Source organism: Vulpes lagopus, chromosome 7 (assembly GCF_018345385.1).
Source record: "Vulpes lagopus strain Blue_001 chromosome 7, ASM1834538v1, whole genome shotgun sequence".
In the NCBI taxonomy this organism is placed as follows: domain Eukaryota; kingdom Metazoa; phylum Chordata; class Mammalia; order Carnivora; family Canidae; genus Vulpes; species Vulpes lagopus.
The window spans coordinates 18544689-18570510 of record NC_054830.1 but is presented as its reverse complement, the minus strand read 5'-3'; the positions used below and the strand labels follow the sequence as shown (position 1 = coordinate 18570510).

The 25822-nt window shown below is 56.9% G+C and overlaps 3 protein-coding genes across 7 annotated transcripts in view; 1 reads left to right on the top strand and 2 right to left on the bottom strand.

Moving 5' to 3' along the window:
• RNF123 (ring finger protein 123) overlaps positions 1-10519 on the bottom strand; it is a 29171-nt gene extending 18652 nt beyond the window's left edge. The window contains 17 exon segments of the mRNA XM_041764235.1: positions 36-135; positions 335-452; positions 1222-1295; positions 1367-1459; positions 1614-1739; positions 2152-2256; positions 2339-2453; positions 2836-2961; positions 3121-3188; positions 3415-3501; positions 3790-3875; positions 3988-4042; positions 4419-4513; positions 4650-4729; positions 7782-7866; positions 8146-8264; positions 10499-10519. Of these exon segments, the coding sequence (XP_041620169.1) occupies positions 36-135; positions 335-452; positions 1222-1295; positions 1367-1459; positions 1614-1739; positions 2152-2256; positions 2339-2453; positions 2836-2961; positions 3121-3188; positions 3415-3501; positions 3790-3875; positions 3988-4042; positions 4419-4513; positions 4650-4729; positions 7782-7866; positions 8146-8227 (1495 nt within the window). The 5' untranslated portion in view covers positions 8228-8264; positions 10499-10519.
• A 140-nt stretch (positions 10520-10659) lies between these two features.
• MST1 (macrophage stimulating 1) lies at positions 10660-15313 on the top strand. 3 transcript variants are annotated; one of them, XM_041764241.1, is made up of 18 exons: positions 10660-10770; positions 11409-11556; positions 11630-11742; positions 11825-11939; positions 12026-12162; positions 12237-12353; positions 12463-12581; positions 12748-12932; positions 13065-13195; positions 13278-13380; positions 13530-13666; positions 13754-13789; positions 13870-13990; positions 14168-14245; positions 14377-14523; positions 14602-14708; positions 14811-14950; positions 15079-15313. In XM_041764241.1, the coding sequence occupies exons 1-18, from the start codon at positions 10677-10679 to the stop codon at positions 15238-15240; spliced, it is 2190 nt and encodes a 729-aa protein (XP_041620175.1). In that variant the 5' UTR covers positions 10660-10676; the 3' UTR covers positions 15241-15313. The 3 variants fall into 3 exon arrangements, with proteins under 3 accessions (XP_041620175.1, XP_041620173.1, XP_041620176.1); XM_041764239.1 differs by having other exon boundaries at positions 12237-12357; positions 12764-12932; XM_041764242.1 differs by lacking the exon at positions 13065-13195 and having other exon boundaries at positions 12764-12932.
• Positions 15314-15673: 360 nt separating this feature from the next.
• On the bottom strand, positions 15674-24700 carry APEH (acylaminoacyl-peptide hydrolase). Of its 3 annotated transcripts, none has more exons than XM_041764237.1 (23): positions 24552-24700; positions 24344-24476; positions 23701-23827; positions 23195-23288; positions 23019-23094; positions 22768-22931; positions 22497-22634; positions 22308-22399; positions 22190-22230; positions 21984-22105; positions 21401-21461; positions 20068-20165; positions 19790-19825; positions 19383-19434; positions 18458-18546; positions 17880-18018; positions 17322-17405; positions 17161-17241; positions 16721-16809; positions 16425-16615; positions 16212-16314; positions 16028-16134; positions 15674-15902 (listed from the first exon to the last, which is right to left on the bottom strand). In XM_041764237.1, exons 1-23 carry the CDS (start codon positions 24561-24563, stop codon positions 15815-15817), a joined length of 2217 nt encoding a protein of 738 aa, XP_041620171.1. In that variant the 5' UTR covers positions 24564-24700; the 3' UTR covers positions 15674-15814. The 3 variants fall into 3 exon arrangements, with proteins under 3 accessions (XP_041620171.1, XP_041620170.1, XP_041620172.1); XM_041764236.1 differs by having other exon boundaries at positions 15674-15940; positions 24552-24699; XM_041764238.1 differs by lacking the exon at positions 19790-19825 and having other exon boundaries at positions 15674-15940; positions 24552-24699.
• Positions 24701-25822: the final 1122 nt, after the last annotated feature.

Below are 25822 nucleotides of genomic sequence, written 5' to 3'. Positions count from 1 at the left end.
CACCCGCTATCCAGTGCCCCAGGCAGGGGGCTGACCTTCAATGCGCTTCTTGAGCCTCTGGCAACCCCGTTCATAGGCACGCCTCCGAACACGCTCCTCGGCGGTCTCATCCTTCACATCCTTACTGTCTTTGCCCTAGCCAGGAGCAGTGAATGAAAGACAGCAGGACTCACCCAGGACTCAGCCAGGCCTGCTTCAGCCAGGAGACCACCCCTCCCTCCCCTGCCCCATAGACCAGGCTGGAGAAGAGGCCACCCATGCTAAGGGCCGAGTGGCTCAGATATCCTGGGCCAGCCCTCACTGTGACCCTGCCTGCCCATCTCCGTGGGCCCACCTCCCTGCTGGAGCGGTGGGGCCACCAGGTGGTGGGGATGAGTTCCTGGAGGCCAGCCTCCTCCACTCGCAGGGGGCTCTTGATATAGAAGAAGACCACAGACCGAAGCACGTCGAAGCTGGTGGTAGTCAAGGCAGAGATCTGCTCACCAGAGGGCTCTCTGTGCATCCTCATGGGTTCTCCCCTGGAAGCCCTCTCCAAACTCACCTATCCCACCCACCCTCACAGGGAACCACAGCTATTATGAGCCTGTCTCCCCGGACCATGAGCCCCGATAAAGAACCATGGCTGTCAAGCCCAATTCCCAGCAAGTGGACAAAAAAGGCTTGTCGCAGTAACTTGAGACTGAGAGGCAAGCTGGAGAGAAGGCCTGGTGGTCTCTCTGTCCTCTAGCTGTTTCTGCCTCCAGGAGGCTGAAGACCCCACCCAGACAGAGAAGACGGCTACCAGCACAGGCTTCTCGGCCAGGGCCCTCCCTCCTGTGACACAGTCCTCAAGGCTGCTGGGGAGCAGGAAGAGCAGAGTCCTAAAAGACCTTGTAGCGACCCCCACCGTGGGACTCGGAGAAGGAGCGGTGCTTTGGCTGCAGAGGCCAGCCCCTGGTGGTACCTCCACACCTCCACACCTCCACACAGTGCAAGAGTCTGCAGCCACCCAGAGATCCCCATGCAGGTTGACCAGCTGGCCAGGGGCCTTCGTTCTACCCTTCCTGCTCTGTTGACAAAGTGTCGGGAAGGCTGGGTTCCAGAAAAAGGACTCACATCTTGGGTGGCTCTGGTCCCCGCCCCCCTGGGGACCCCTGACCAGAGGTCCACTGCCCTCCCCAGCCTCTACTGACCCTGGAGGACACCACATGTCCGGCCCACCAGGCAGCAAGGGGAGGATACAGGACGTTGCTAAGCAGAAATTTGCGGGACTTCTCATGCCTCAGGATGGCGATGGTGAGCCGCAGGTAGTGGATCTGTGGGGAGTGGGGGTTCAGAGTGGGCAGCTAAGGCCCAGGGGGCTCGGGGCAGGGACAGGTGCTCCCACCTGCAGGCCCAGGTCTGGGACGATGGGAGAGAATCGGTAAAGCCGCAGCAGGGACATCATCAAGTGCTTGAGGCAGTCCTGCACTTCATGGTCCTAGGGGAGAGAGGCCACGCTGCATGCCTGCCCAGTGGAGGCCAGGCCCTGGGCAGCCATCTCTGGGTCCTTTCCCAAGCCCTCCCTCCCGGGACCTCTCCCATCTTGGTGGGGCCTGCCATCTTGGCCTGAGGCCTGAAGTCAGGAGCCTCACCTCCATGAAGAGCCACAGGAGGTCGAGGACCTGACGCACCACGGACTGAGCCTGCGCAGGGGTGCCTGCTTCCACAACGCCCCGCAGGAAACTCATGAGCACGGCTTCTACCAGGTACACCTTGCGCTGCACCAAGGCCAAGGGCAGGCACTGGTAAGGCAGCAGCCTCCCGCCCCACCCATGGCACTCCTGCCCAAGCACGTGGCCGAGGCCACGGGCAGAGATGGACTCTTGGGCTTCCTCAAGCAACCCCAAAACACAGATGAGCTCTTCCAGGGTCTGAATGAGACACAGGAAGGGCCATTGCCCCAGAGCACCTCAGTGCTTCGCACATGCAGTTCCCTTAGTAGTGACATCATTCCTGCATCTTCTAAGACATACCCTGATACCCTTGGCTGGAAGCATCCCCTCCTACCCTGGGTGACATCCTCGATGCCAGGTGATGGTGCGGAGCTTCGCGCACCTCAGCTTCCCAGTCCCTAGCACAGGCATGTACGCTACCATGCTGTGCCTCTCCCCCTCCCTGGCGTCCCCTCACCAGAAGCGGTGCGAAGCGATGGAAGATGTGGGCCAGTGTGAGGAGGACAGTGGGCTGGCCTTGCAACTGCCACTCAGAGCTATTCTTCTCCACCAGCCGGCCTTCCTGTGTGTAGGGGAGAGAGGACAGTGAGGAGCAGAGGGCTGCAGAAGGCCCTCAGCTCACCCAGCCCAGACCCCTGGCTCACCACAGAGTCCAGCTCCACGCTGAGCACTGCCTGGAAGCAGCCTAGCAACTTCTGTGCCCGTACTAGGTCAGCGCGGGGCGGGTCCTGCAGGGGCCGGTAGCCTGCCACTGGGTAGGTGGCACAGAGTTAAGCCGGCAATACCTGGTCTGTGGCTCAGACACACCCACCCCTCTCCGCTGAGACCCGTGAGGAGGCACGTAGGCTCCGGGGCAGGGCTGGGAAGTCAGAGTACTTGGCGTGCAGCAGAGCTCTCCTGCTCCGGGGTTGCACCTTCTCCTGATGCTTCACCTCCTTCTGTTCCACACAGGCAGCAACAGTACCCACCTGAGGAGATTGCTGCAAGAACTGAGCTCCTCGGCACCCACCTAAGCTGTACCCTCCTCTCTCCTTGAGGCAGCCATGGCCTGCCACCAGCCCACAGAACTCCTGGGGCAGGGAGTCCTTCATCCCTGCTTCAAGAGCTTCCATGTAGTCCAGACTTCTTCCCAAAAGGATATCGCAAGGGACGGCTACCAAAGTTGAAGGCCACAGACTCCTTGAAGGAGAGGCTGATGGCTGGGAAGTAGGCCATGCCCAGGCCCCTGGACAAGTTCTCAAAAGCGGTGCCCAGTGACACGCCATTCCTAGAGCAGAAGAGAAGGCCTGTGAGCCAGTGCTAAGAATGATGTGGCCCAAACAAGCCAGTGAGCAAGGCTCCGTTGTGCCTGTCCACTTTCAGGGTACCAAAGTTGGCCTGGCCTCTAGAAGGAGGCCAGGCCTATGGGTAAAGGCAGGAGACTCACAGGCAGAAGGACAGAGTACCATCGTCCAGGTCAATGAGGCAGCTCACGATGTCCCCCGCTGCCCACGCCTACCAGAGGAGGACGCCTTACAGATTCACAGAAGCCCAGCAGCCTGCCCACTCCACCTTCTGGGCTGTGTCTCCACTACCACCCAGAGGAGGTGACCATAAATACAGAGGACCTAAGTCCCTGCCCCCTCCCCATGCCCTACAGTCTCTTGAGGCTGCCCAGTGGCTTCTACCAAGCTGTGAGGAGGGACATGGGCAGGTGGACTACAGGGGTCTTGGTCCTCACCTTGCCATAATTTGTCGTGGTCACATTCCACTTGCGCACCCGGTTGCCATCATAGGCATAGGAATTGTGTGTATCTCCAACTCCCTCCTAAGGAGGAAGTGTCTGTAAGGTCCAGGGGAGGTGGGAAAGAACAGAGCGAGAGCCCACCAGCCATCAACCTTGGACCCACAGAGCTCTAGAGAAAGGGCTGATGCTCTGGGAGAGTGATTTCCTGGGATGAGAGGCCCTAGCATGCAGTGGGATGCATTCCCCCTCTAGAAGGCAGTCTGGGTGAGGGTCCTGAGCAGACTTCGTGTGGTATGGTAGGTTGCCTGAGTCCCAGTGAGGCCTGCAGCGACAGCAGACCTCCCTGGGAGGGGCCCTCTCCACGCGTACCTCCTGATTGAAGCGGCAGTTGATAGTGCACCAGCCAATCTGCATGAGCCCCTGAGAGGAGATGAGCACCTCGTAGACCCATTTCCCTGGAATAAGCCGAGTCAGGACTAGCAAGTGAACAAAGACTGCCTCCTGCCTCAGACCTGGGCTCACTGACTCCCTTCCAAACACCTGGGCCACAGCAGAGCATGGTCTCACCTTTGTACACGCATGTGGTAGAGCGGATAGTACCAAAGTTGCTGTGCCCGATCACCTGGGTGAAGAGTAGTGGGGGGTGAGCCTTCTCTCCAGCACACAGACTACCTCCCCAAGGGGGAAAGGCCTCATCCCCAGCTCAAGGCCAATACTGTGCCAAGCCTAAACAGGGTGTGGGGGCCCTAGGCCTGTGTCAGAAGGGATTCTAGGTCAGGAGCAGGATAGGAGGGGCCTGTGGCTGTGTCGGGAAGAGCTTTGGGCCGGAGTCACACCAAGAAAGTCTCAAGTCTCAGGGCTGTGTCAGGAGGGTTTGGGGGCTGAGAACTCAATGAGCCCATTGGGAGGGGTTTGCGACTACAGCATCATAAAGAAAGGTAAAGAGGTCTAGGTCACATCAGGAGGAGCTTGGATCTGGGGCCCTTGCCCTCACTCACCCCCAGGAGGTCATCGTCCACCAGAAGAAGCCCTTCAAAGCCACCCGTATGGTCCAGGACCACAGTGGATGGGCCAAGCCGGCCTTCAACCTGTCCTGAAAAGGAGGGCGGGTGTGGGCAGGGCAGAGGGTCTGAGAGAATGCACGGAGGGCACTGAGCTCCCCAGGGCTCCCAGGACCCCCCTGAGCCTAGTCTGGCTCCCCCAATCCCATTCTGGAAACTGCCACATACCCTGGCTCTCCTCATCCTCATCCTCTACGTGTAACAGCTGGTCCAGATGCTCTGGCAGGTTCTGGAAGTTCAGGGGTTTCCTGGGGAGAGCAAGAGGCTGCGAGGGGCCCAAACATCGTTGAAACTAGCCAGATGACACTCAACCCTTGCCCTCTCCCTCTCCTCGGAGCTTTAGTCCAGACAGTGGCTGCCTGGACTCCAGGAGAAGTGTCGTGTCTAGTCCTAGATTCTGGGATGCTGGGGGCCAAAAGGCCAGATTATCCACTAAACTAAAAAGTACTAGTTCAGTGTGGTACTAGTACTGGTTTAGGACTTGAAAAAGAAGAAGAGCCCTCCCTCAGCCTTGACTCCTTAATCTGTAAAAACAGAACAGCAGCTATATGTCAGAGATGCTGTGAAGATTCCAAGGCATAATGCAGGCCCTCTGCATGGCCCATAACCTGCCGACTCTTGAGGGACTCTGTTGATCTGTCTGGAAGAGAAAGGCTGGGAGAAGTACCGACTCCCAAGGTGGCCTATACCAATGACAACTAGGCAGGCCCTTGATTCCTGATCTGTAGTACCAGCCGGGGAAATCTGGACTAAAGGAGACATGTCTTGGGATGATGAAGGGCTGAGCCCTCTGAGCTGCTGGGTGGCTCTGTCCTGTACCCATCTATACAGGAGAGTGGGGCACATGGCCTACCAGCTGTCTGCCCCAGCCAGAGGGGCTGGGGAAATCTGAGTGGCCACCTTATCATCCCAGCACACATGCTCAGAGGAAAAAGGCCTCTGCCCAATCCTGGCCAGCTCTTTCCTGAGCACAGCTGCTAAGAATAGCAGGGAATGGGGTAGCAGTAATTAGCAAGGCTCGAATAGAACAGAGACCAGTGCCCATCTGGATCCAGCCCACAGACTGCCGGCACCTGCTCTGTCACCTCTGATCCTCCCTCCCTCCCACTGGCCTAGAGGGGAGGCTCTGGAAGAGGACATAGATGGGCCAAAACTCCAACTCTCTGGCAAGGTAGCATCAACCCTGCCTCAGGAACCACATGCTCCCCTGCCATGAGGTATTACTGAGCTGTAGGAAGTAAAGACGCACGAAGCCCCCTCCCTATTCCTGTTCAAGGCCAGCTGGTGGCCATACGATGGGGTGCCCCACCAGGGGCAGGGAAAGTTCAGTCAACCCCATCTCTAAAGACCCAGACAGGCCCAGGGATAAAGGCTTCCATCCCAGCAGTGCTTATCAGCCCCCAGTTGGGAAGGCTGTTCTAGTTTTGTGCCTGCTCTCAAGAGCAGCTGGGGGCAGCCAGCCTGAGACAGCCTTACTGAGCCTGCAGCACTGCCCTTTGGCCAACCCAGCACTCGTCTGCCCTTTCTGGATTGCCGAGGCCCCAGCCCAGGGCTCTGCATCCACATGAGCGCTGACTGATGGCTCTGCCACCTGCTCTTCCTCCTGGCAGCCACAGAACCAGTTGCAGCAGGACCATTTCTGATATCACATGAGGTTGGGATCAGATGGCCCTGGGAACAGGCCAGGACTAGGGTTGGCATGGAGGTGGGCAGTGGCCTTCCACAAGTAGGAATCCTAAGGCCACCACAGCCATTTAAATGTAACAGGCAATAGCGTTGTCCTTTCCTTTGGATCTGCCCAAAGAGCGGAGACTGTGGAAGACAGGATGGCCCAGCTGGCAAGGGGGCTGAGGTATAGGGACACCCATGCCTCACCACAGGAAGGCAAGATCCATATGATCCTTTAAAGAAAGAACTTAGCAATAGTCTTAAATACAGTTCAAATGCTCCAGCCACATGATTCCAACTTTCAGCATCTTTGCAGCACTGTTTACAAAAGCAAAAGCACTCCCCCACCCCAAACCAGGGCAGCGCTAAAGGCTACAGCAGATCCCTGGCCCTAAAAGATGCCCACCAAGATTAATGTGGAATACAGAAATAAAAAAACACTCAGGAGAAAAATTTTAATGACCAAGATAGGATCTAAACTTCCATATACTTTTGGAGGTAAGGGATCTGTCCATTATCCTGATGGCAGTGATGGTTTTACATGTTATTTGAATTAAAACTTACTGTATATTACCCTTTAAATACATGTAGTATATTGCATGTCAATTATTCCTCAATAAAACTTTATTTTTTTAAAGATTTTATTTATTTATTTTAGAGAGGGAGGGAGATAGAGAGCAGAGAGGGAGAGGGAGAGAGAGAAGCAGACTCCCTGCTGAGCAGAGAGCTCTATGTGGGACTTGATCCCAGGACCCTGAGATCATGAACTGAGCTGAAGGCAGACACTTAACCAACTGAGCCACCCAGGTGCCCCTAAAACTTTTCTTAAAAGAACTGAAAGTCGGGGTGCCTGGGTGGCTCAGTCAGTTAGGCATCTGACTCTTGGTTTCAGCTCAGGTCATGATTTCAGGATCATGAGATCAAGCCCTGCATTGGGCTCCACACTCAATGCAGAGTCTGCTTGAGATTCTCTCCCTCTCCCTCCCCTACCACCCCTCCCCACATTCATGCGCTCACTCGCCCATGTGTTCTCTCTCTAAAATAAAAATATAATCTTTTTTAAAAAAAAAAGAACTGAAGGTCACAGAAATTTTTTAAAAAATTTTATACAGCATAATCCAAACTATATACATCACAAGATAAGGAAAACAGAAAGAAATCATGCTCAAATGGTCATGTCAGAATAACAGAATAACATGTTTTTTTCTTTTCCTTTTAAGTTTCTGTTCAATTGCACTTGTAACTTTGATATGGATAAAACTTAAAAGCACTCAACTTGCAAGGAAAAGGGATTGGTTTGGTCTGCACTTTATAAGTTCAGGCAGAGGCTACAGAGGATGGAGATGGGATCAAAGTGCAGGCAGGTGCACCAGGGACCAGATGCTGACTGTAGAGTAGGGGTGAACTGCTATCCTAAGGACCGAATGTGCACCACCTCCCTAACCTCCACAATATCCTCAGAAGGAAGGTACTAACACGGTAAGGAAAGAGGGAGAGGCAGATCCAGAATGCAAACTCTCTGGCCAGAGGTCTCACAGCCAGGAGTGGCAGAGGGAGAATAGAACCCAAGCCAGCCTATCCAGAGCCTCTCTGACTGGTCCTTCAGAGTGAGAACTTCCCACATGGCCATACCTGCTGGTGGCTGCAGTGGGCGCATGCTCAGGAAAGGAAAAGATGCGGTGCAGGTAGTCATTCAGTAGTTTCTCATGCACAATGCCTGTGCCCACAGGGGAGAGAGAGAAGGGTCACATGGTCAGTGCCGCTACCAGACTGTGCTGGCTCTAAAGGCTCCTGGTCCTAGGCCAGCCACAGGGGTCAGAAAACCAGTCACGATGGGTGTACTGCTCCACAGCTACTGATGGAGAAGATCTGGCTCATAGGTACAAGGGGTGCAGCAAAGCCTGAAGCTCATCAGACTTGAGACTTTACTGCCTTTGTCTTTTCCTCCTCCTTCCCTCAACACAAGGAGCCTCCTCCCAGCCCTGCCAGCCCTCACCTGTGACCCTGGACTTCTCAGCGTCTGATGTCAGCCTGTAGCTCTTACGGGAGAAAGACATGCCGGACCCCTTGGATGCCATCCTTCATCTCTTGTGGGCAGCCAGTGGTCCTGGGGGGCTAAACCAGAGGGAGAGCCTGTCTATTTGAAGCCAGCCAAGGGCCCCTGTACTGACCTCAGTTCTGGGGTGGCAAGAAGGCCTGGGAGCAGGTGATCCAGGTGTATGCACACTCATACACAAACCAATCCCAAGCCACAAGAAAGCAGAGGCATCCCAGTTTCCTACACAGGAAGGGTGGCTGGGGCCTGGGCCCCACCATGTTCCAGTTCCCAGCACAGTGCTGGGCAGGGAGTAGTTGCCAGATAGAGGTTTGTTGTACCAAACGAAATGTCTCAACCCCAGGAAAATTGAACCAAAGGGTCCAAAGTGAGTTGGCCTAGAGACAGAGACCCTGTTCCCTTCTCAGGGTCTAGACCCACACTGGGTCTAGTTCATATCCAGTAGAGAGAACCCTATACCACATTCCCCCAAGTGTGGTCCATCATCCAAGGGCTTGGTGCCATCTCCAGCTATAAGTCCTACTATCACCCAAGGCCAGGATCTTCCCTTCTCTTGTCCAAAGGCTTGCTAGTTTTCTTCTTCCCACTCGCACACACAGCCTTTCATCCCATCAGAGCACCACCCTTGCCTAATCGTCATTGCAGACCCTGCTCTTCCCACTGCTGTCCACCCCTCACATGTCATAGTGTTGCTGCAGCTGCCTCAGAAGATGCACTAAGTCGCTGGTGACTGCCTAAGTGATCCAGAGCTAGGCTGTCCAATGCAGTAGCTGCAAGCCATATGTGGCTATTTATGTTTGAATTAAAACTTAAAAATTCAACTTCTCAGATACACTAGCCACATTCCAAAAATTCAGTAGCCACAGAGGGCTACCAGTTACTGTCGTAGACACTGAAGATACAGAACACTTCCGTCACCACAGAAAGTCCTATTAACGCTAGTCTGGAGCCTGGCCTTCTAGCACCTCTGGAGACCGCACTCCCTTCTCTGCAGCCCAGTTCCTTATCTCACCTCACACAGGTCTCTGTTCCCACCACACACCCTTGCCCATTCACAGTGTGCACCACGCCTGCCCCTGGGGAAGATGACTGTCCCGCCTTGCCGCCTACGACAGGCCCTCCGCAGGCGTCCATGACCGCTGCCCCTCTCACACCAGAGGAGGTGCAGGGCAAATTAGACCGGGTCACTCATTTGATCAGCAAACCTTCCAGACACCACTCTGGGTGTCAGGTACTGAGGACCCAGGTGACAGGGGGACCTTGACGTTGCTCGGGGATTCCCTGCCACGTCGATCCTGTCCAGCCCCGCTGAAGGATCCTGGCTCGGAACCGAACCGATCCCATCTGGGAGCCCAAGGACGCAAAGAGCAGCGCATGTCTCTCCCCCAAGTCGCCCCCGCCCGGCCCCAAGCTCCGGGGGATCCTCCAGGCCAGCTCCAGCCCGGAGTCTCTCATCACAGGCTGCAACCCCTGAGCGGCGAGCACCCTCACGCTGGGCCGGCTGCGGCCGCAAGGGGAGCCGCAGGGACGCGCCCCGCTCGGATCCCAGCCGCCCCTCACTCACCCCCAGCCTCGGCCGCGGCGCCCCGGCTCACAACATCCGCCCAGCCTCTGGTCTACGGTGCCCGTCCGGGGCCAAACCGCGCGCTTGTCGCGCACGCGCATCGGCCCGCGCCCGGCGTCCGCGAGAGAGCCCCCTCGCGGTCTCCAGCCAGGGGGTTCCCGGCCTCGGCTTGGTCAGACGGCTCAGCTGCCTCCGACCCCGCCTGCGCAGGAGAAGCTCCTAACCTCGCCGGGTCCGAACGCTACTTCCTAACTGGGAGGCCCAGGCCGCCTACCTCAGCTCCTACCCGTCCTTGGAGGTCTGGACCAGAGATCCCTAGGAGGTTTGAAAGGCTTCTGGCCGGGGCTCCTGCTACCTGTCATTCGCACTTCCATTCGGGCCAGACAGGTCCCCTCACTTACCTTTCCTGGGATGGCACCTGTGGCTCGGCAAGAGGAGCCTCTCTGGGCTCTGCTGCCAGGGGCGTGGGCTGACCTGCTTACAGCTGGCGCTGATAAGGCAGCAAAAGGGGCAGGCTGCTTTAACGCTGGGTCAGGGAACATTTGCCACTTTACAGAGAAAAGCTGAGGCTCAGAAAAGATTAATATACCAGCAGGGACTGGAACCCAAGCTTCTGACAGCAACTATGTCCACACCATCGTTCCCTTCAGAACACCATATGCTGCAGGGGGTCTCCAATCCCACCCCAGAGCACATCAAGTGTCCCCATTGAACCTTTCCAACACCTACCCACTACATAGGTCAGGGGCTAACCGTTCCAGAGTAACGGCCCCTGCATTTCACCCAGGGGCCTGGCCCCACCCCCATTCTTGCCACTGAGAGTCAGGTCAGACTCCAGCAGGCCTGGGGTGGGGGTGTGGAGGCAGAGCCACCCAATCCCGTAGGGACAGGTTTCACAATTTCCCGGATGGGCCTGTGGTGGGTCACAGTGCAACTTCCAGCCAGGAGGATGGGGTGGCTCCCACTCCTGCTGCTTCTGACGCAGTGCTCAGGGGCCCCTGGTGAGTGCTCCCCACCCTGATCCCCATATGCCTTCAAGAAGGAGTCAGCCCTAGGCCCATCCTGCTATTCAAGCCAGGAGTTCACTTTCCTAGTAGGAATGGAGCTGCAGTGAGAGCTCTTGGCTTCTTGTGCAGAGCTGGGCAGCCCCAGGAATACATATAGACACTTCCTACTTTAGGATGTCTGCTGTAGCATTGAGGCAGTGTGGGAACTGCATAGATGCATGTGCACACGCAGGCAGTTATCCCTCACGAGCCTGATCTAACACTGACTAACCTAGCATATGTCCTAGTGCTGATGAGAGCCCAGACTTAGAGTCAGAATTCCTGGGGTGGGTCTCTGCCTGGGTAATAGGACAGTCCTGAGCCTTAGCATTCTCAGCTATGAGATGAAATAAGCTCCATAGGACATCACCCACCGCTTTCATTATAGTGTAGGTTTTAGACTTGAGCCTAGTGCCTTGCCTAGTAAACATGACCATTAATGATAACTACCATGTCTGGGTCTGCTTCTCCCACTCTGTACAAGGGTCTGACCCCTGAACATGCCCATTCTAGAGGCCTTGTAGCTTTGATCCCCTCAATGAAGTGTGGATGTGCCAACATAAATGCACTGACATGCATTCCTATCCCCGCAGGGCAGCGCTCGCCCTTGAATGACTTCCAGGTGCTGCGGGGTACAGAACTGCAACATCTGTTACACTCGGTGGGGCCTAGGCCTTGGCAAGAGGATGTGGCAGACGCTGAGGAGTGTGCAGGGCGTTGTGGGCCCCTGCTGGACTGCAGGTAAGTGACTACAGGATCTAGATAAGACTGGGTGGCAGGTGAACCTAGGTGACCCTGTGCTTCGTCCTCCCAGGGCCTTCCACTACAATGTGAGCAGCCACGGTTGCCAACTGCTGCCATGGACCCAATACTCACCCTATACAGAACTGCAGCGTTCGGGGCACTGTGACCTCTTCCAAAAGAAAGGTAGGTGCTGTGGAGAAGGTGGGCCAGGGATAGGGCTGCCGAGGTCTCGGGCCTCATTGACAGTGAGGTCTCTTGCTTCCAGACTATGTGCGGACCTGCATCACGGACAATGGGGTCAAGTACCGGGGCACTGTGGCCATCACCATTGGCGGTCTACCCTGCCAGCACTGGAGCCATAGGTTCCCCAATGACCACAAGTAAGCCCTCCCCTCTGCCTGGCCTGGCCCCTGCCCCCTGCCCCCACCCTAACAGGCACTGATGCATTGCTGCTCTCTATCCCCAGGTACACGCCCACACTCCGGAACGGCTTGGAGAAGAACTTCTGCCGCAACCCTGACCGGGACCCTGGAGGTCCTTGGTGCTACACGACAGACCCTGCAGTGCGCTTCCAGAGCTGTGGCATCAAGTCCTGCCGGGAGGGTAAGCGACTCTAGGTCGAGACTGGAGGAACATGCCCACTCCCGTCCACGAACCCACCGGCCTTGTCTTTCCAGCCGCTTGCGTTTGGTGCAATGGCGAGGATTATCGCGGCGCAGTGGACCGCACCCAGTCGGGACGCGAGTGTCAGCGCTGGGACCTGCAGCATCCGCACGCTCACCCCTTTGAGCCGGGCAAGTACGTGTGGGCTGGCTCGGCACCGCGGGGGCCGGATTAGGGGCTCCAGGGGCCAGACAGGGCGTGAGTCCCAGGGTCTTGTTCGCGCCCCGGTGCCGCCCCCAGGTTCCTTGACAAATATCTGGACGACAACTACTGCCGGAATCCTGACGGCTCCGAGCGGCCCTGGTGCTACACCACTGATCCGCAGGTGGAGCGAGAATTCTGCGACCTCACGCGCTGCGGTAGGGCCCGGGGGCGGGGCCTGGGAGGGCACCTGGGCAGCGTGGGGGGGCGTGGCCTGCCTGGGGAGAGAGGAGGGACGCGGCGTGACCCCGCGGAGGGCCCAAGGGAATTGGACTCGGCCTCAGCCCCAGCCGCGGTCTCAGCTCCCACCCGGGCTCCGACCAGCCTCGGTCTATCAAAGGGTCCGAGGCACAGCCGCGCCATGAGTCTACGACGCTCAATTGCTTCCGTGGGAAAGGCGAGGGCTACCGGGGCATGGCCAACACCACCGCCGCGGGCGTGCCCTGCCAGCGGTGGGACGCACAGAAGCCGCATCAGCACCGTTTCGCGCCGGAGAAATATGCTTGCAAGTGAGGTGGCGGGCCGCCGCTGGGGGGCGTAGCCTTGCGGCTGAGATCTCCGGAGTGGGGTCCCGGGGCGGGGTTTGAAGGAAGGCGGGGTGGGCTGCGCCTCGCCCAGAGTTGAGAGGAGCTCCCGCCCAGGGACCTTCGGGAGAACTTCTGCCGAAACCCCGACGGCTCGGAGGCGCCGTGGTGCTTTACGTCCCGGCCTGGCATGCGCGTGGCCTTCTGCTATCAGATACCGCGCTGCGCGGACGACGTGCGGCCGGAAGGTAAGCCCCAAGCTGGGACTGGAAGCTTGGAGCGGGAGGGCTGGGGCGAGAAGCCGCTGACCGTCGCCCCCACCCGCTGCAGACTGCTACAACGGCGTGGGAGAGCGGTACCGCGGCTCGGTCAGCAGGACCCGCAAGGGCGTCCCGTGCCAGCACTGGTCTGCAGAGATGCCGCACAAGCCGCAGTGAGTCCGTCCTCGCGCCGGCCCTTCCTGGACTAAGGCCACAGGCTCCACCTGGGCATGGCCCTAAGGCGGCACGCCGGCGCCACTCTAACTGGAGCCTGGCAGGAGTTTGGGATTCCCCTGCTGAGACTGTGCCCTCTCCCGCCCAGGTTCACAGCCATCTCCGCCCCCGACGCGCATCTGGAGGAGAACTTCTGCCGGAACCCGGATCGGGACAGCCACGGGCCCTGGTGCTACACAACAGATCCCGGGACTCCATTCGACTACTGTGCCCTGCGGCGCTGCGGTAAGCGCCACGCTCCCTTGAGGCTTGCCCCCAGCCTCCACAAACAAAGGCTGGCTCCCTCAACGCAGGTGAACTTGGTTCTTTCAGATGATGACCAACCACCATCCATCCTGGAGCCCCCGGGTATGCACTTGGGCCATTTGTGGGTTGGGGCCTCTAATGGGGCCTCCATCCAGTTTCCTGAGGCCCATTCTATCTCCCAGACCAGGTGGTGTTTGAGAAGTGTGGCAAGAGGGTGACTCGCCTGGACCAGCAGCGCTCCAAGCTGCGAGTGGTGGGGGGCCAGCCTGGGAACTCACCCTGGACAGTCAGTTTACGCAACCGGTGAGACACAACTGCCTCTCTCCAAGAGAGGAGCCAACGGTATATCCTTATCTCCTCTGCCCTTATACCAGGAGAGTGGGAACCCGTGTCCCTGGCCTCAGAGGTCCTGGCCAAGAGATGGCAAGTCCAGCCTGTGTCCTGGAACTCATTGTTGTCTCCTAACTTCCACTCTTCCAGGCAGGGCCAGCATTTTTGTGGAGGATCCCTAGTGAAAGAGCAGTGGGTACTGACTGCCCGGCAGTGCTTCTCCTCCTGGTGAGCCTCCCTTGGGTTTGAGGATCCAGTGCCACCCCCCATCTTTGTCTTCCCCTTAGCTACTTTTCCCAGATGAGCGTTGGGGAAGCAGTCTATGAGTCATGACTAATCTAGCAGAACTTTTCTCCCAGCCATGTGCCTCTCATGGGCTATGAGGTGTGGTTGGGCACCCTGTTCCAGAACCCACAGCCTGGGGAGCCAGGCCTGCAGCAGATCCCCGTGGCCAAGATGGTGTGTGGGCCCTCAGGCTCCCAGCTTGTTCTTCTCAAGCTGGAGAGGTATGACAAGTCAAGAAGGTGTGTGGTGGGGGTGAGCCTTGTGGACTTATATGCTGAGCACTCTTGTTCCCATTAAAGACCTGTGACCCTGAACCAGCGAGTGGCCTTGATCTGCCTGCCCCCTGAGCGGTATGTGGTGCCTCCAGGCACCAAGTGTGAGATCGCAGGTTGGGGTGAGACCAAAGGTAAGAAAGAGCACAGTGCAGGGGCATGGACTATCCCAGGCCAGGAGGTCTAGACTCAGATGCTACCCAGAGGCCCTCTCCTCCCCATTCTTATCATTGTAGGTACAGGGAACAACAAAGTCCTAAACGTGGCTTCACTGAATGTCATCTCCAACCAGGAATGTAACATCAAGCACCGAGGACGCATACGGGAGAATGAGATGTGCACTGAGGGACTTCTGGCCCCTGTGGGTGCCTGTGAGGTCAGTACTGGGGCACCTGTTCCCAATGTAGAGAAGGCCCAGGAACCTTAAAGTATACTACTTCATCCCCAAGGAGGTTAGTGTCTGCCTTGGCCCAGGGCCCCCTTACCAGTTCTTTCATCTACCAGGGTGACTACGGGGGCCCACTTGCCTGCTTTACCCATGACTGCTGGGTCCTGGAGGGAATTATAATCCCCAACCGAGTGTGTGCCCGGCCTCGCTGGCCAGCCATCTTCATGCGTGTCTCTGTATTTACGGACTGGATTCACAAGGTCATGCAGCTGGGCTAGGCCCAATCTCAATCTCATGTACTTTGGAGAGCACAGAGCTTCCTATCAGACATAAAGCTGCCTCTTCTCTTTATACCTGTGCAGGGTGCTTCTTAGCCTCTGCTAGGAAATCAGTGGGTGTACGCCCTTGCTAGGGCCTAGGTGGCTCAAGCCTAGCAGTGCTGGGCGGGGAAACCTCATTTAAGCCTACCTTAACCTGCAGGCGCTGTGGAAGGGCAGGGCCTCACTAGTTGCCTCGATAAAATGGTGGTAAGAGAAGAGGGAGCTAGCCTGGTAACAGGCAGCAGCTGGGCCTCTCACTGTCCCCTCCCCCTCACACTGGAGGTGGGTGAGGTCCTTAAAGTTACCACACCCAGGGCCTATGGTCTCTGAACCCCAAAGATGAGGCTGGAGTTCGGGATGGCTTGGTACAAAGTACCAGCAGGAACCAGACTCTGTGTCCTCATTTATTATGACCATAGAGCCTACATTCCTCGGCTCACCCATCCACAGAGTCCAGAGTCCAAGAATCCTCTTGCTGATCTTCCAGACCCTGGGGCTCTCCAAGACCGAAGTGTGGCTTATGCCAACCAGCTCATGCAGGGAGGCAGAGCTTCAGCTGCCCAAGTGTGTGTGCAGCCACAGCACAGCATTCATGAAGCTGTCTGACTCCACCTCCACTTCTGAAAGTGCATGGGTGCTTTTGGGATACAGCAGGAGCCTATAGTTGTGCAGTAATGTTTCAGGTTGGAGGGTTCTCCCCTGCCCCCCTGCCCACCAGCTGTCAGGGCTGTCCTGCCACACTCACCGAACAGGCACATTCCGGGCCTTGAGGGCACGATAATACTCCATGCCCTGCTTGAAGGGCACACGCCGGTCCTCCTGGCCCAGCATCAGCAGCAGTGGCGTCTTTACCTGGGGACATGGGGAGTGGTGGTGAGCTGGGCTCTGGATAGATTGGCAGCACACCAGGTAGGGGGAGGGCCACATACCTGAGGGGTATACTTGATGGGTGACTTGTCCAGCATCTCAGCCCACACACTTAGATCTGGCAGGCAGTCGCTGCTATAAGGGAAACCAGCCTCCACCATGCACCTGTAAGAGATTGCACTGAAGCAGGCCCAAGGAGCCCTGGAGCCTGTGGGGGCTCTGTGTGGGGTATGAGACAACACAGAGAAGGGCAGGGACCTGTGGAGCACACCCACCAGTCAGGGATGTCAGTGGAGCCCATCATGGAGGCAATGTTGATCACAGGGTTCCTCGCCACACAGGCACTATAGGTCTCAGGGTACTGACCAATCAGGTGGCAGGAGAGGAAGCCACCGTGGGAACCACCCATCAGAGCCACTCGGTCAGCGTCAAAGTGTTCCTCCTGGAGCACCTGCTCTACTGCAAACTACAGGGTGGGGCAGAGTGTGCTGCAGCTGGCTGCCCACCTGAATGAAACACACCCCAATACGGTTGACCCTCCAGCCTATCCAGAAGCCCCAGCCCCTGCTACCTGGACATCCTTCACATCCTGGTGGCCCACTTTGCCGGGAAGGGAGAGGATGCTGTCCTGGCCAAAACCTGTGGAGCCTCGATAGTTCACTGGAGGCCAGGGAGGAAGCAGATAAGGTGGTCAGTGACATTCCCAGCCCCCTGGATGCACTTTCATCCCTTGTGAAGTAGGCCTTAGGGCCAGCTGCACCACAGACTGTCAAGGCATGGGGCCAGGAGATTTGAGGCTGTTGCCCAGGGACCACAGTACCATTTCCATGGAAGTCCCATGTTATTTCATGTTGTGACCACGCCATGGAGCCTGAGGCTGGGCCATTACCAGGCTGCTGGTGCCAGGCTGCAGACAGGCCCGGAGATAGGGTGCTACCCGTGGTGCTTACAAACCAGGCCACCCATCACCCTCCACAGCCCTACCACTGCTGTAGGGCTCTGCTTACTCACCTAGGAGTACTGCAAAACCCATCTTGCAAAGCATGGCTGGGAACAGCATCCAGGCAGTGACAAAGGATGAATGGGGTCCCCCTGCAGACATGGAGCAGAGAGTGAATGAGCCAGCTAGGATGGGCAGTGGGAGGGCAGCAGCTCTTAGACTGGATGCTTACCGTGGGGCATGACCACCATGGGCACTTGGGTCTTATCTGGAGGGTTGCTGGGCTGTAGAAGGATTGCTTCAAAGTCAAGGCCAGCTGCAGGGAGAAGGCAGGAGTTAGCAGAGCCAGTGCTGCTGCCGAGGTGTTTCCCCAGCAAAGGCCTGAGGTGCAGCTGCAGGTCTAGGGCTGACCTCTGAAAGAAAGATCTGGTCAAGGTAGCCTGCATCAAGACACCTGGGACTCCAGGTGGCTCATACTCCTCCTGTCTTAGTTGGGAAACCCACTCTGTCAGGACAGCATTCTAGATAAGATGTGGTCAGAGGCCTCGAATAAGGTGGCATCTTTGGGCTTTGGTTTCCCTATCACATAGGATCTGGCCTGGTGATGCCCAGTCCTGATATCCAGACTAGGTGCCCACATACCCAGACTACTCCCCATGACCATGCACAAGAAAAACAGGAGGTCTCTTAGAGGTAATCCCAAGAAACCTCACAATGTGAGGGAGAGGCACGGAAGGGGTAATACGTGCAGGGAACTTGGGAGGTGTCCCTCTGCCCTGGCCCAGCTCACCGAACTGTACATTCTCTTGCTCTGGGGGTGGCTGCAATACCCGGATGGCCCAGGAGATGTCAGAAATAGGCTCGGCCTCCTCCAGGGACACCCACAATACTGTCTGCTCCTTCCCGGCAGGAGGCAGGAACCCAACTTTCTGCCAAGGGGAAAAAGTGTGTCATAGGTGGCTTGGCTGCCTCTGCCACGTAGGAGGTGGGCAGCTCTCACTATGCTAGGCCTTTTACCACCTCGAGGGTACATCATAGACTAATGCTGTGAGCCGGTATATGCAGAAGCACTCCCACATAAACACGCACCCTTCCCTCCTGAACTTTTAGGCTCTGCTGTGTCCTTGTGCTCTGTTATGCCAGAGGACTGGGCACTTTCCTGGGTACCCTATTCTTTATAGAGCAGACCTACACCTGGTGGTAGCTCCCCATGGGTGCCAGACCCCTATGGACCATGCTGGGCTGGGACCACTTCTTGGCCTCCCACATGCTGACCAACCACAGTCAGACTCAGGCCAGCTCCCTGACCTGGGGAGCTCTGCCTACACAGAACCCTCACTTCCTAGTCTGAGGCCCACCAACACTCACCAGGCTTGGGGGCAGGCTGGGCGTGGAGAACTGTGCCACCATGAGGTCCCGGTCAATTGTGAGCAGCTTCCAGCTTCCACCTGGCCCCCCTGGAGAAGGCAGATGCCACCACCTTTCCCCCACCCACTCCCTGCACAGTCAGAGCCCCAGGCCAGTAGCTCTATGTCAGAGTGTTCCTTTCATCCCGAGAAGCAAAGGAACACCCACAAAAGGGCTGTCACAAACACCCAACTGCACACAGCCTTGGGTGAGCCTCTTGCTTAGTACCTCGTTCAACCAGCAGATGCTAAGCCCAGGGACTGGCAAATCTGGGGACACAGCCGACCATGGCATGTCCACCTACAACTTAATGATTGCAATCAGCAGGGGTGGCAGGTAGGCCTAGGGGGGTGGAGTGGTGCTGATTCTGGGCATTGGGGTCCAAGGAGATTCTTAACCAGGGACTGTATGATGAGATACAATTTAGGAACAATATTTTGGAACTTCTGTGGAGGAAGGACTACAGTTAGGGCAGGTTGAGAACTCAAAAGACATTTTAGGGGCAGAATCAAAGGCCCAGATAAGAGAAGGATGAGGGGGCCAACGTAGAGTTTCTCATGGGCCCTGGGATAGCAGAGTTGCCTCTGCCTGAGGTTTTGGAAGTTGGGGGAAGGATGACTCTGGCAGATCTTGGCAAGAAAGAATTTTGTAGGTTTGAGAAGCAGGGGATGTGCTGAGTCAAGGCCAGGTTGTGCAGAGCAGAGTGGAGCAGGGGAGGCAGTCTGTTGGCTGGGAAGGTCCTGCATGGTCAGGGTCCTTGCAAGATGCAGTAAAGGCTGCGGGACAGTCAGTGGTGCAGAGTGGCCAAGAGTGCCACTACTGCCCCATGTGCTGGAGCTCCATTCCCACCCCTGGCCTGGCTGGCCTGCTCACCCGCCCTGCTCACCAGCGGTCAGGGAGGTCACACTGCCCATCTGGGTGTCCACAACAAACAGATCCTGAGGCAGAGAGGAGGACACATGTGGTACCACATCCAAGAGCCCTATGGGTCCTTCTCCCACCTCTCGACCCTCTTAGGGACCCCTGGGCCAGGCCAAGGCTGTGAACAACTACGGCAATGGCTCTTTAGTTGCCACTGGTAGTGGTCTGGAGGCCTGGACTCAAATCCCAGCCCCATCACAACTTGCAGAGTGACTCTGGGTAAAGCAAGGAATGCCTCTGAGCCCCTGAGCTAGTATGAGAAACAAATGATATCACACTAAAGAAAAAGAGTCTTGGCACACTGTGAGTGTCCTTACCCACATTTTTTCTCCCCATCTCCATTAGCTCTCTGTTTAGTGTTTGGGGACCCACCTGGTGGCAGCTGCCTCGTCCCCCAGCTGGAAATGCCTGGGGGAAGGGGAATTGTACCTCAGCCTCAGGAGAAAAGGCCAAGGGCTCTGCTGTGGGGCACCAGAGCAGGCAGGCAGTCTCCTTAAGAAAAAGTCCAGGACAGGGGCAGGCAGGGCCTAAAGGGGCTTGTAAGACCTGTGGCAGGGCATTCCACCCAGCAGTGTGTATATGCTATGCCCCGGGCCCAGGGTTCCTGGAGGTTGGTCAGGGGGGCCACCTCTCAACATAGGGCCCCTTACCTGCCGGCTACGCTGAGCTGAGTCGAAAACCACTCTCTGGCTATCAGCTGACCAGCATCCCAAAGGCAGAAGGCTGCAGTAGATCCCAGAGAAGTTCTCTGCAAAGATGGGAGGGCTGAGGCCACATCCAGCAGTGGAGGTATGGGAGGTCAAGCCTATGAAGCCAGCTGGGTTGGAGAACTCTCCACCCCCCAGAACCCCTGCAACTGTGACAGAATGGCAGTCCTATACATGGGGGTACCTTAGGTGATAAGGGGCTGCCTAAAGAGGGGGCTGGGGGCAGAGGCCTCTGAGTGCCCAGGAGAGGCAGAGCTCAAGAGCTTCTGAGAGCAACCATAGCTGCTTGGAAGAAATGCACTGGGTCTCCTATGAGTTGCTCTTACTGGGCCCCTGGTAGGCACCAAGTGCTATAACCAAGATGATACTGTCTGTCCATGATGGTGCTCAGCAGAGTGCCTGGCAGAGGCATTCTGAATAGATCTATTCAGATCTATTCATATAGATCTATTCAGATCTATACTCTGAATAGATTTAGAGGAGGTTGAATAGATTCCACATTTGATATCACTCGTTTAACGCTTACTATAATGCTATAAAGAAGACAGAGGCTCCCACCTCCCACAGATAATAAATGGAAGCTCAGGGAGATGAGGATGCTGTCCAAGGACCTGTCATGGTTAAGAAGAGATCCCACTGACTCAGCAGCCTAAATAGGACAAACAATACAGTGGGGGCTGGGAGCAGGACAGTGTAGCACCCTTGAGCTTGTGGCTTCTCCAGGACTTTCCAACCTAGTGTGCTTTCTGAGGCCCCCCCTTGAGCAGAGGCTTTAACCAATCACTGGAAAAACAAGCTCTGCCTAGGAGTTGCAGTATGGAAATGAAATCATCTAAATCGGGCAGCCCCGGTGGCACAGCGGCTTAGCACCGCCTGTAGCCCGGAGTGTGATCCTGGAGTCCTGGGATGGAGTCCCACGTCAGGCTCTCTGCATGGAGCCTGCTTCTCCCTCTGCCTGTGCCTCTGCCTCTCTCATGAATAAATAAATAAATAAAATCTTAAAAAAAAAAAAAAAAGAGAAATCATCTAAATCCCCTGCCACCTTGGGCGACTCTGATCTCAGCTTTGGTCCTGCTGACTTCTATCAGAACTGTTCCCTAAGGTGAAGGTTATGTTCCCCGTGCAGGCTGGACACGGGGTTGGCCCAGCAGGGTGGGACACTTCAGATAGAGGCCAGAAAAGAAGAGCTGAGGCAGCTGGCCCCGTACAGGGATAACAGATGGCAGGAAAACAGGCTGTAGGCTCTGCTGCACCTAACTGGAGACATACCCCTTACCTCCCAGTTGCCGAGGGACGACATCCACCACCACCGAGGTGACCTTGGTATACCAGTCATACTGCAAAAGAACACACTGGTCAGGCCCACCAGGGGACTGGCAGTGTCCTGAGGGGACAGAGCTCTTTACCCATCCTCTTCTCTGACCACCTTGGGTAGCCTCGGGGGAGGGGAGGACCTGAGACAAGCCTGATGTATTTCTTTTCTGGTAACCTGGACAGATGCCCAAAGGGGCCTGGGACTTTCCCAAGGAGTTGCTCTTGGGCAAGGACTAATACTTTGTAACTGCCAGCTACATCCCAGCCCCTTGTTGAGCCTGATCACGGGCAGATGAGAAGCAAAGGGAAGAGCATTCTTGTAGATAGAGGAGGCTCTAAGGTGGTGGGTCCTGACAGTGCAAAGCCCCATGCCAGCACTCTCAGCCTCTAGGTCCTGCCCTAGGAAGACAGGTAGAACTCACACCATCACTGCACCCAAGACAGGAGGTCCACTGAGGGGCCCATGGGGAGATGAAACTGACCCTTAAGCTCCCATCCACCATCCTTTCCTTTTGCTCACCACTCCCCACCCTCCTCCAGCTCACCAGACACAGCTGGCTACACTGATGATGGGGGACCAGAGATGGGTACCGCAGGTAGACAATGCGACACTGGTCTGGGCTCAGCCGGGGAGAAGACACAGCCAGAGAGTCATCTGAGAGAAGCTCTAGACCAGACGAAAATGTGAGCATCATGCAGGCCGGCAGGGCCAGTGTATGTCAGCAAAGCACAGGTAGGCACCAGCACTTACCACATCGACCCCCAGTGAGATCCACATAGTATAGGGCTGACCTGGAACCACCAGAGAGACGCTCAGTTTCAGGGCCAGACTGAGCTGAAAGGCCCCCTGCCCTGCCCCGCTTCCTCACCTGCGATTGGTGCAGAAGCGGATGCCCAGCCGGAAGGGCTCATGCCACCAGCCTACAAACACCACGCCTGTGTCTCCAGGGGCCCAGAATGCCTGTAAACAAAACCCCAGGGCAAGGGTGAACAAGGGGCAACGGCTCAAGCAGGGCCCCCAGATTCACAGGAGTGAGGCAGGCTGAGTCAGTGCTAACCTGTCCAGGGGACACACTCTCAGGGACCCCTTCAAGCACAGAGATGTTGCCACTCTCGACATCCAGCACGCAGAGCACAGGAGTGCTTTTGGAAACCATGTTTTCTCCCCAGTCTTCATAAAACACAAACTGATCCCCCTAAGAATACAAGATACTCAATGTCCAGCCTGTCTTTCCTCCCCAGTTCTGACAGGCACGATGTGGGCAGGAAGCACACCGAGCCCTAGGCAGCCCCGGAGGGCCTTCATGGACTGGCCATAAACATAAGCACCTTGATGGCCTGGTCTGGTTTCTTCGGCCTGGCCATCTCCTCATCACTGCTGCTGACGTCCAAGGCTTTTGTCTGAAAGAAGGACTCAGTCTTCGGGCGCTTCTTCTCTGCCACATACAACAAGTGTGTCTCCGAGTGTGACCAGGACAGGCAGCCAAAGCAGTCTGGGTGTAAGGAAGGCTGATCAGGGGGAGACCTGGGCGATGGCTGCCCCTCCTGTCCACCCTGTCTCTCACCAGCCAGCTGCCTACCATCCTCGTACACAAGCCCATGTTTCTCCAGCAATGACAGGTTGAAGCTCTTGAGCTTCCGGTTCTTCTCCCAAACCTGAGGACATCTGGGTGTCAGGTTACCTGCCCCCCCAACAGAGCCTCATCTGTGGGACTGAGCCCCCCGTTGCCCACCACCTGGTCCCATACAGACTCACCTCCAGGAACTGCTTCTCCTCCCCAGGGCTTGTGCCTCCAGCCTTACGCAGCACAGCTTTCATGGCGCCCGAAGGAGAGTCTCTGCTCAGCAGCCTGAGGAGGACATGGTGTAGGAAGTCGGGATCACCACCCACACAGTCCCATCCTGCCCCCTTGTTGGCCACAACCTCTTAGACAAGGTTCTTGAGACTGGTCTCACCTCTGCCCCTGCAGCCCTTACAGCTCCATCATGGCAGCTGGCCTTGCCTCTCTTGCCTGGGGCACGGGCTCTACTCTCCCCAGCCCCCCTGAAGCTCCATGGGCTCTAGCTCAGGCTCAAGTTTGAACAAAGTCTCCAGTGCTCATCAGGCCATGTCAACTGAGACCACATGAGCTCCTAAGGGGCAAGAACCTGGCTCCTAGTCTTCCTTCAGGGCCCTACCTGTACCATGGCACATGGCAGGCCTTCATAAAAGGCTTGCAGATGACTGTGGCCTTGCCCACAAGCTTCTTCCCTCAAACTTACTCCCCCCGGGTCTCCACACTGTTGCCTGCAGGCCCTGAGAACACCACTGAGTCCCCATCATGGAACACCAGGTACTGGCGGCAGAATCGAATGTTCTCCATGCGTTCCAGGTCCCTCTGGGTCCACTCTGTGAGGAAGCATGAGACTTAATTTGAGCTGACCAGTCCCAGTACAGGCTCCTTTCACCCCCTCACAAGGAAAGCCCAGGCCACCTCTGCAGTCTTTCTGGATATGCTGGAAGCAGGAGGGACAACACTTGGCCACAACTCAAGTCTAGGCCTGAGCTAACAGCATGTCAGAGAGAAACCACTACTGCTCCCAGCACGTACTCCCACCCTCATACTTGAGGGGAGGCTGGCACATGTATGGGATATGGTGAGGGGTGAGCCTACAAGGCCCACACCGTGTATCCCGGTCTGAATTCTATTCCCACACCGTCAACCATGCACTCAAAGGCATCGTGCCTTAACACACCGGGCAGCGTCCCTCACACACCTGTATGAGGGTGCACCCTCCTACACCCACTTTCTGCAAACCACTCGAGTGCACTGTCAAGCAGCAAGCCCTCCACATCTCCCGCTTCTCCGCGAAAGTGCACCGCCCCGGAATGGGCCCGCCACTCGATCCCCCTCCATACACACACCGGTGTGCACCGTCCGGTAGCGGCCCCCGTACTGCGTGGTGACATCCGGGCCCAGGCTGGCGGCGCTCAGCGCGGGCTGGCGGCTAAGGCCCCGGTACAGCGCCGCCGCCTCCTCGGGCTCGTTCAGCAGCACCTGCGCAGGGGACACACGAGGGTCAGACCCGGCCCGGGCTGCAAGGACCACGGGCACCGCGGGCCGAGCCCTCACCTGGCGCTCCATGGTACCTCTCGGCCGCCGGGGCGGGGCGGCGCGTGCTGGCGCCCGGAAGTGAGGCTCCAGAGGGCGGGGTGAGGAGCGGCTCCGCCTGCGCCACAGCCGTGCCGCGGGAGGGGCGGAAGCTTCGACCAATGGGCGAGGAGCCTACGCAGGGGGCGGGGCCTCGAGGGTGAGGAGGCGGGGCCTGTGAGGGAGCTGTCTGAGCTTTGGACCCGGAGTCCTGGAGGCGTGGGGGTCAGGGGCCACGAGGGAAAGGATCAGCCTCTTTGGGGCGGGCGGGCAGGTCAGAGTCCAAATCCCAGGCCTGGTGCTGGGAGGGGAGGGAATGAGGTGTCCGAGGAGAGAAGCTGGCTCTAGGAAACGGAACACAGGATCGGTCTCTAGGCAGTGCGAGGCCTGTGACCGACGACGAGGCCCTCGTGGGTGGGGTGAGGCCCGAGTCAGGAATAGCCAGTGGGATGAAAGAAGGTCGGTCGGACGGGGGTGGACCCTAGGAAGGATGCGGCCGGAGAGGGACACAGATCAATGGAGCTTTGTAGATAGGGGCTGGGCGGGGGGGGGGGGGGGGGGGGATGGGGCAGAGCCCATGACGGTGAGGGCGTGGCTGGGAGAGACTAGGTAGGAGCCGAACATTCCCCCACCGGCATCACCGCCCGCCGGCCTGGGACTGACCGTTGGCTGCGTACTTGTCCTTTACGAGGCAAGTATTCACCAGCAGGTGCCCGACCGTTGGCTCCGTCCTTGTCCATTACGAGGCAAACATTCACCAGCAGGTGCCAGTCCATGCCAAGATAAGGAAAGATCATCCCCTCAGCTGGGAAAACTCGAGCTCCATCCTAGAGCTTTTTTTTTTTTTTTTTTAGAATTAATATTTTATTGTCATAATCAGATGGTGGTTGGGTATATAGTCTTCATACTTGATCTTTCCTTTTTGTAAATAAAAAAAATTACAAGTTTTCAACAGCCATGGGCTGGTTATGTTTTCAGAAAATGTAATTAGATTAATTCATTTATGGTGGCTTCAAGTTTTTCCTTATTAGCTCCGGAAAATTCACCCACCTTTTGTCCCTTCTTAAAAAACTGGAAGAGCTCCATCCTATCACAACCCAGCAAGAAGCCCAACAGCCAGGTCAGGCCAGACTCCCTTCTCTGGGCTTTGCTTATCTTTGCATTCATACTTGGCAGCTGAAGTCAGAGGTGGGGTCGTGAGAGGTCAGCGGCTGGGGCCAGATGTCATAGGTCATAGGTGACAGAGGGCAGAG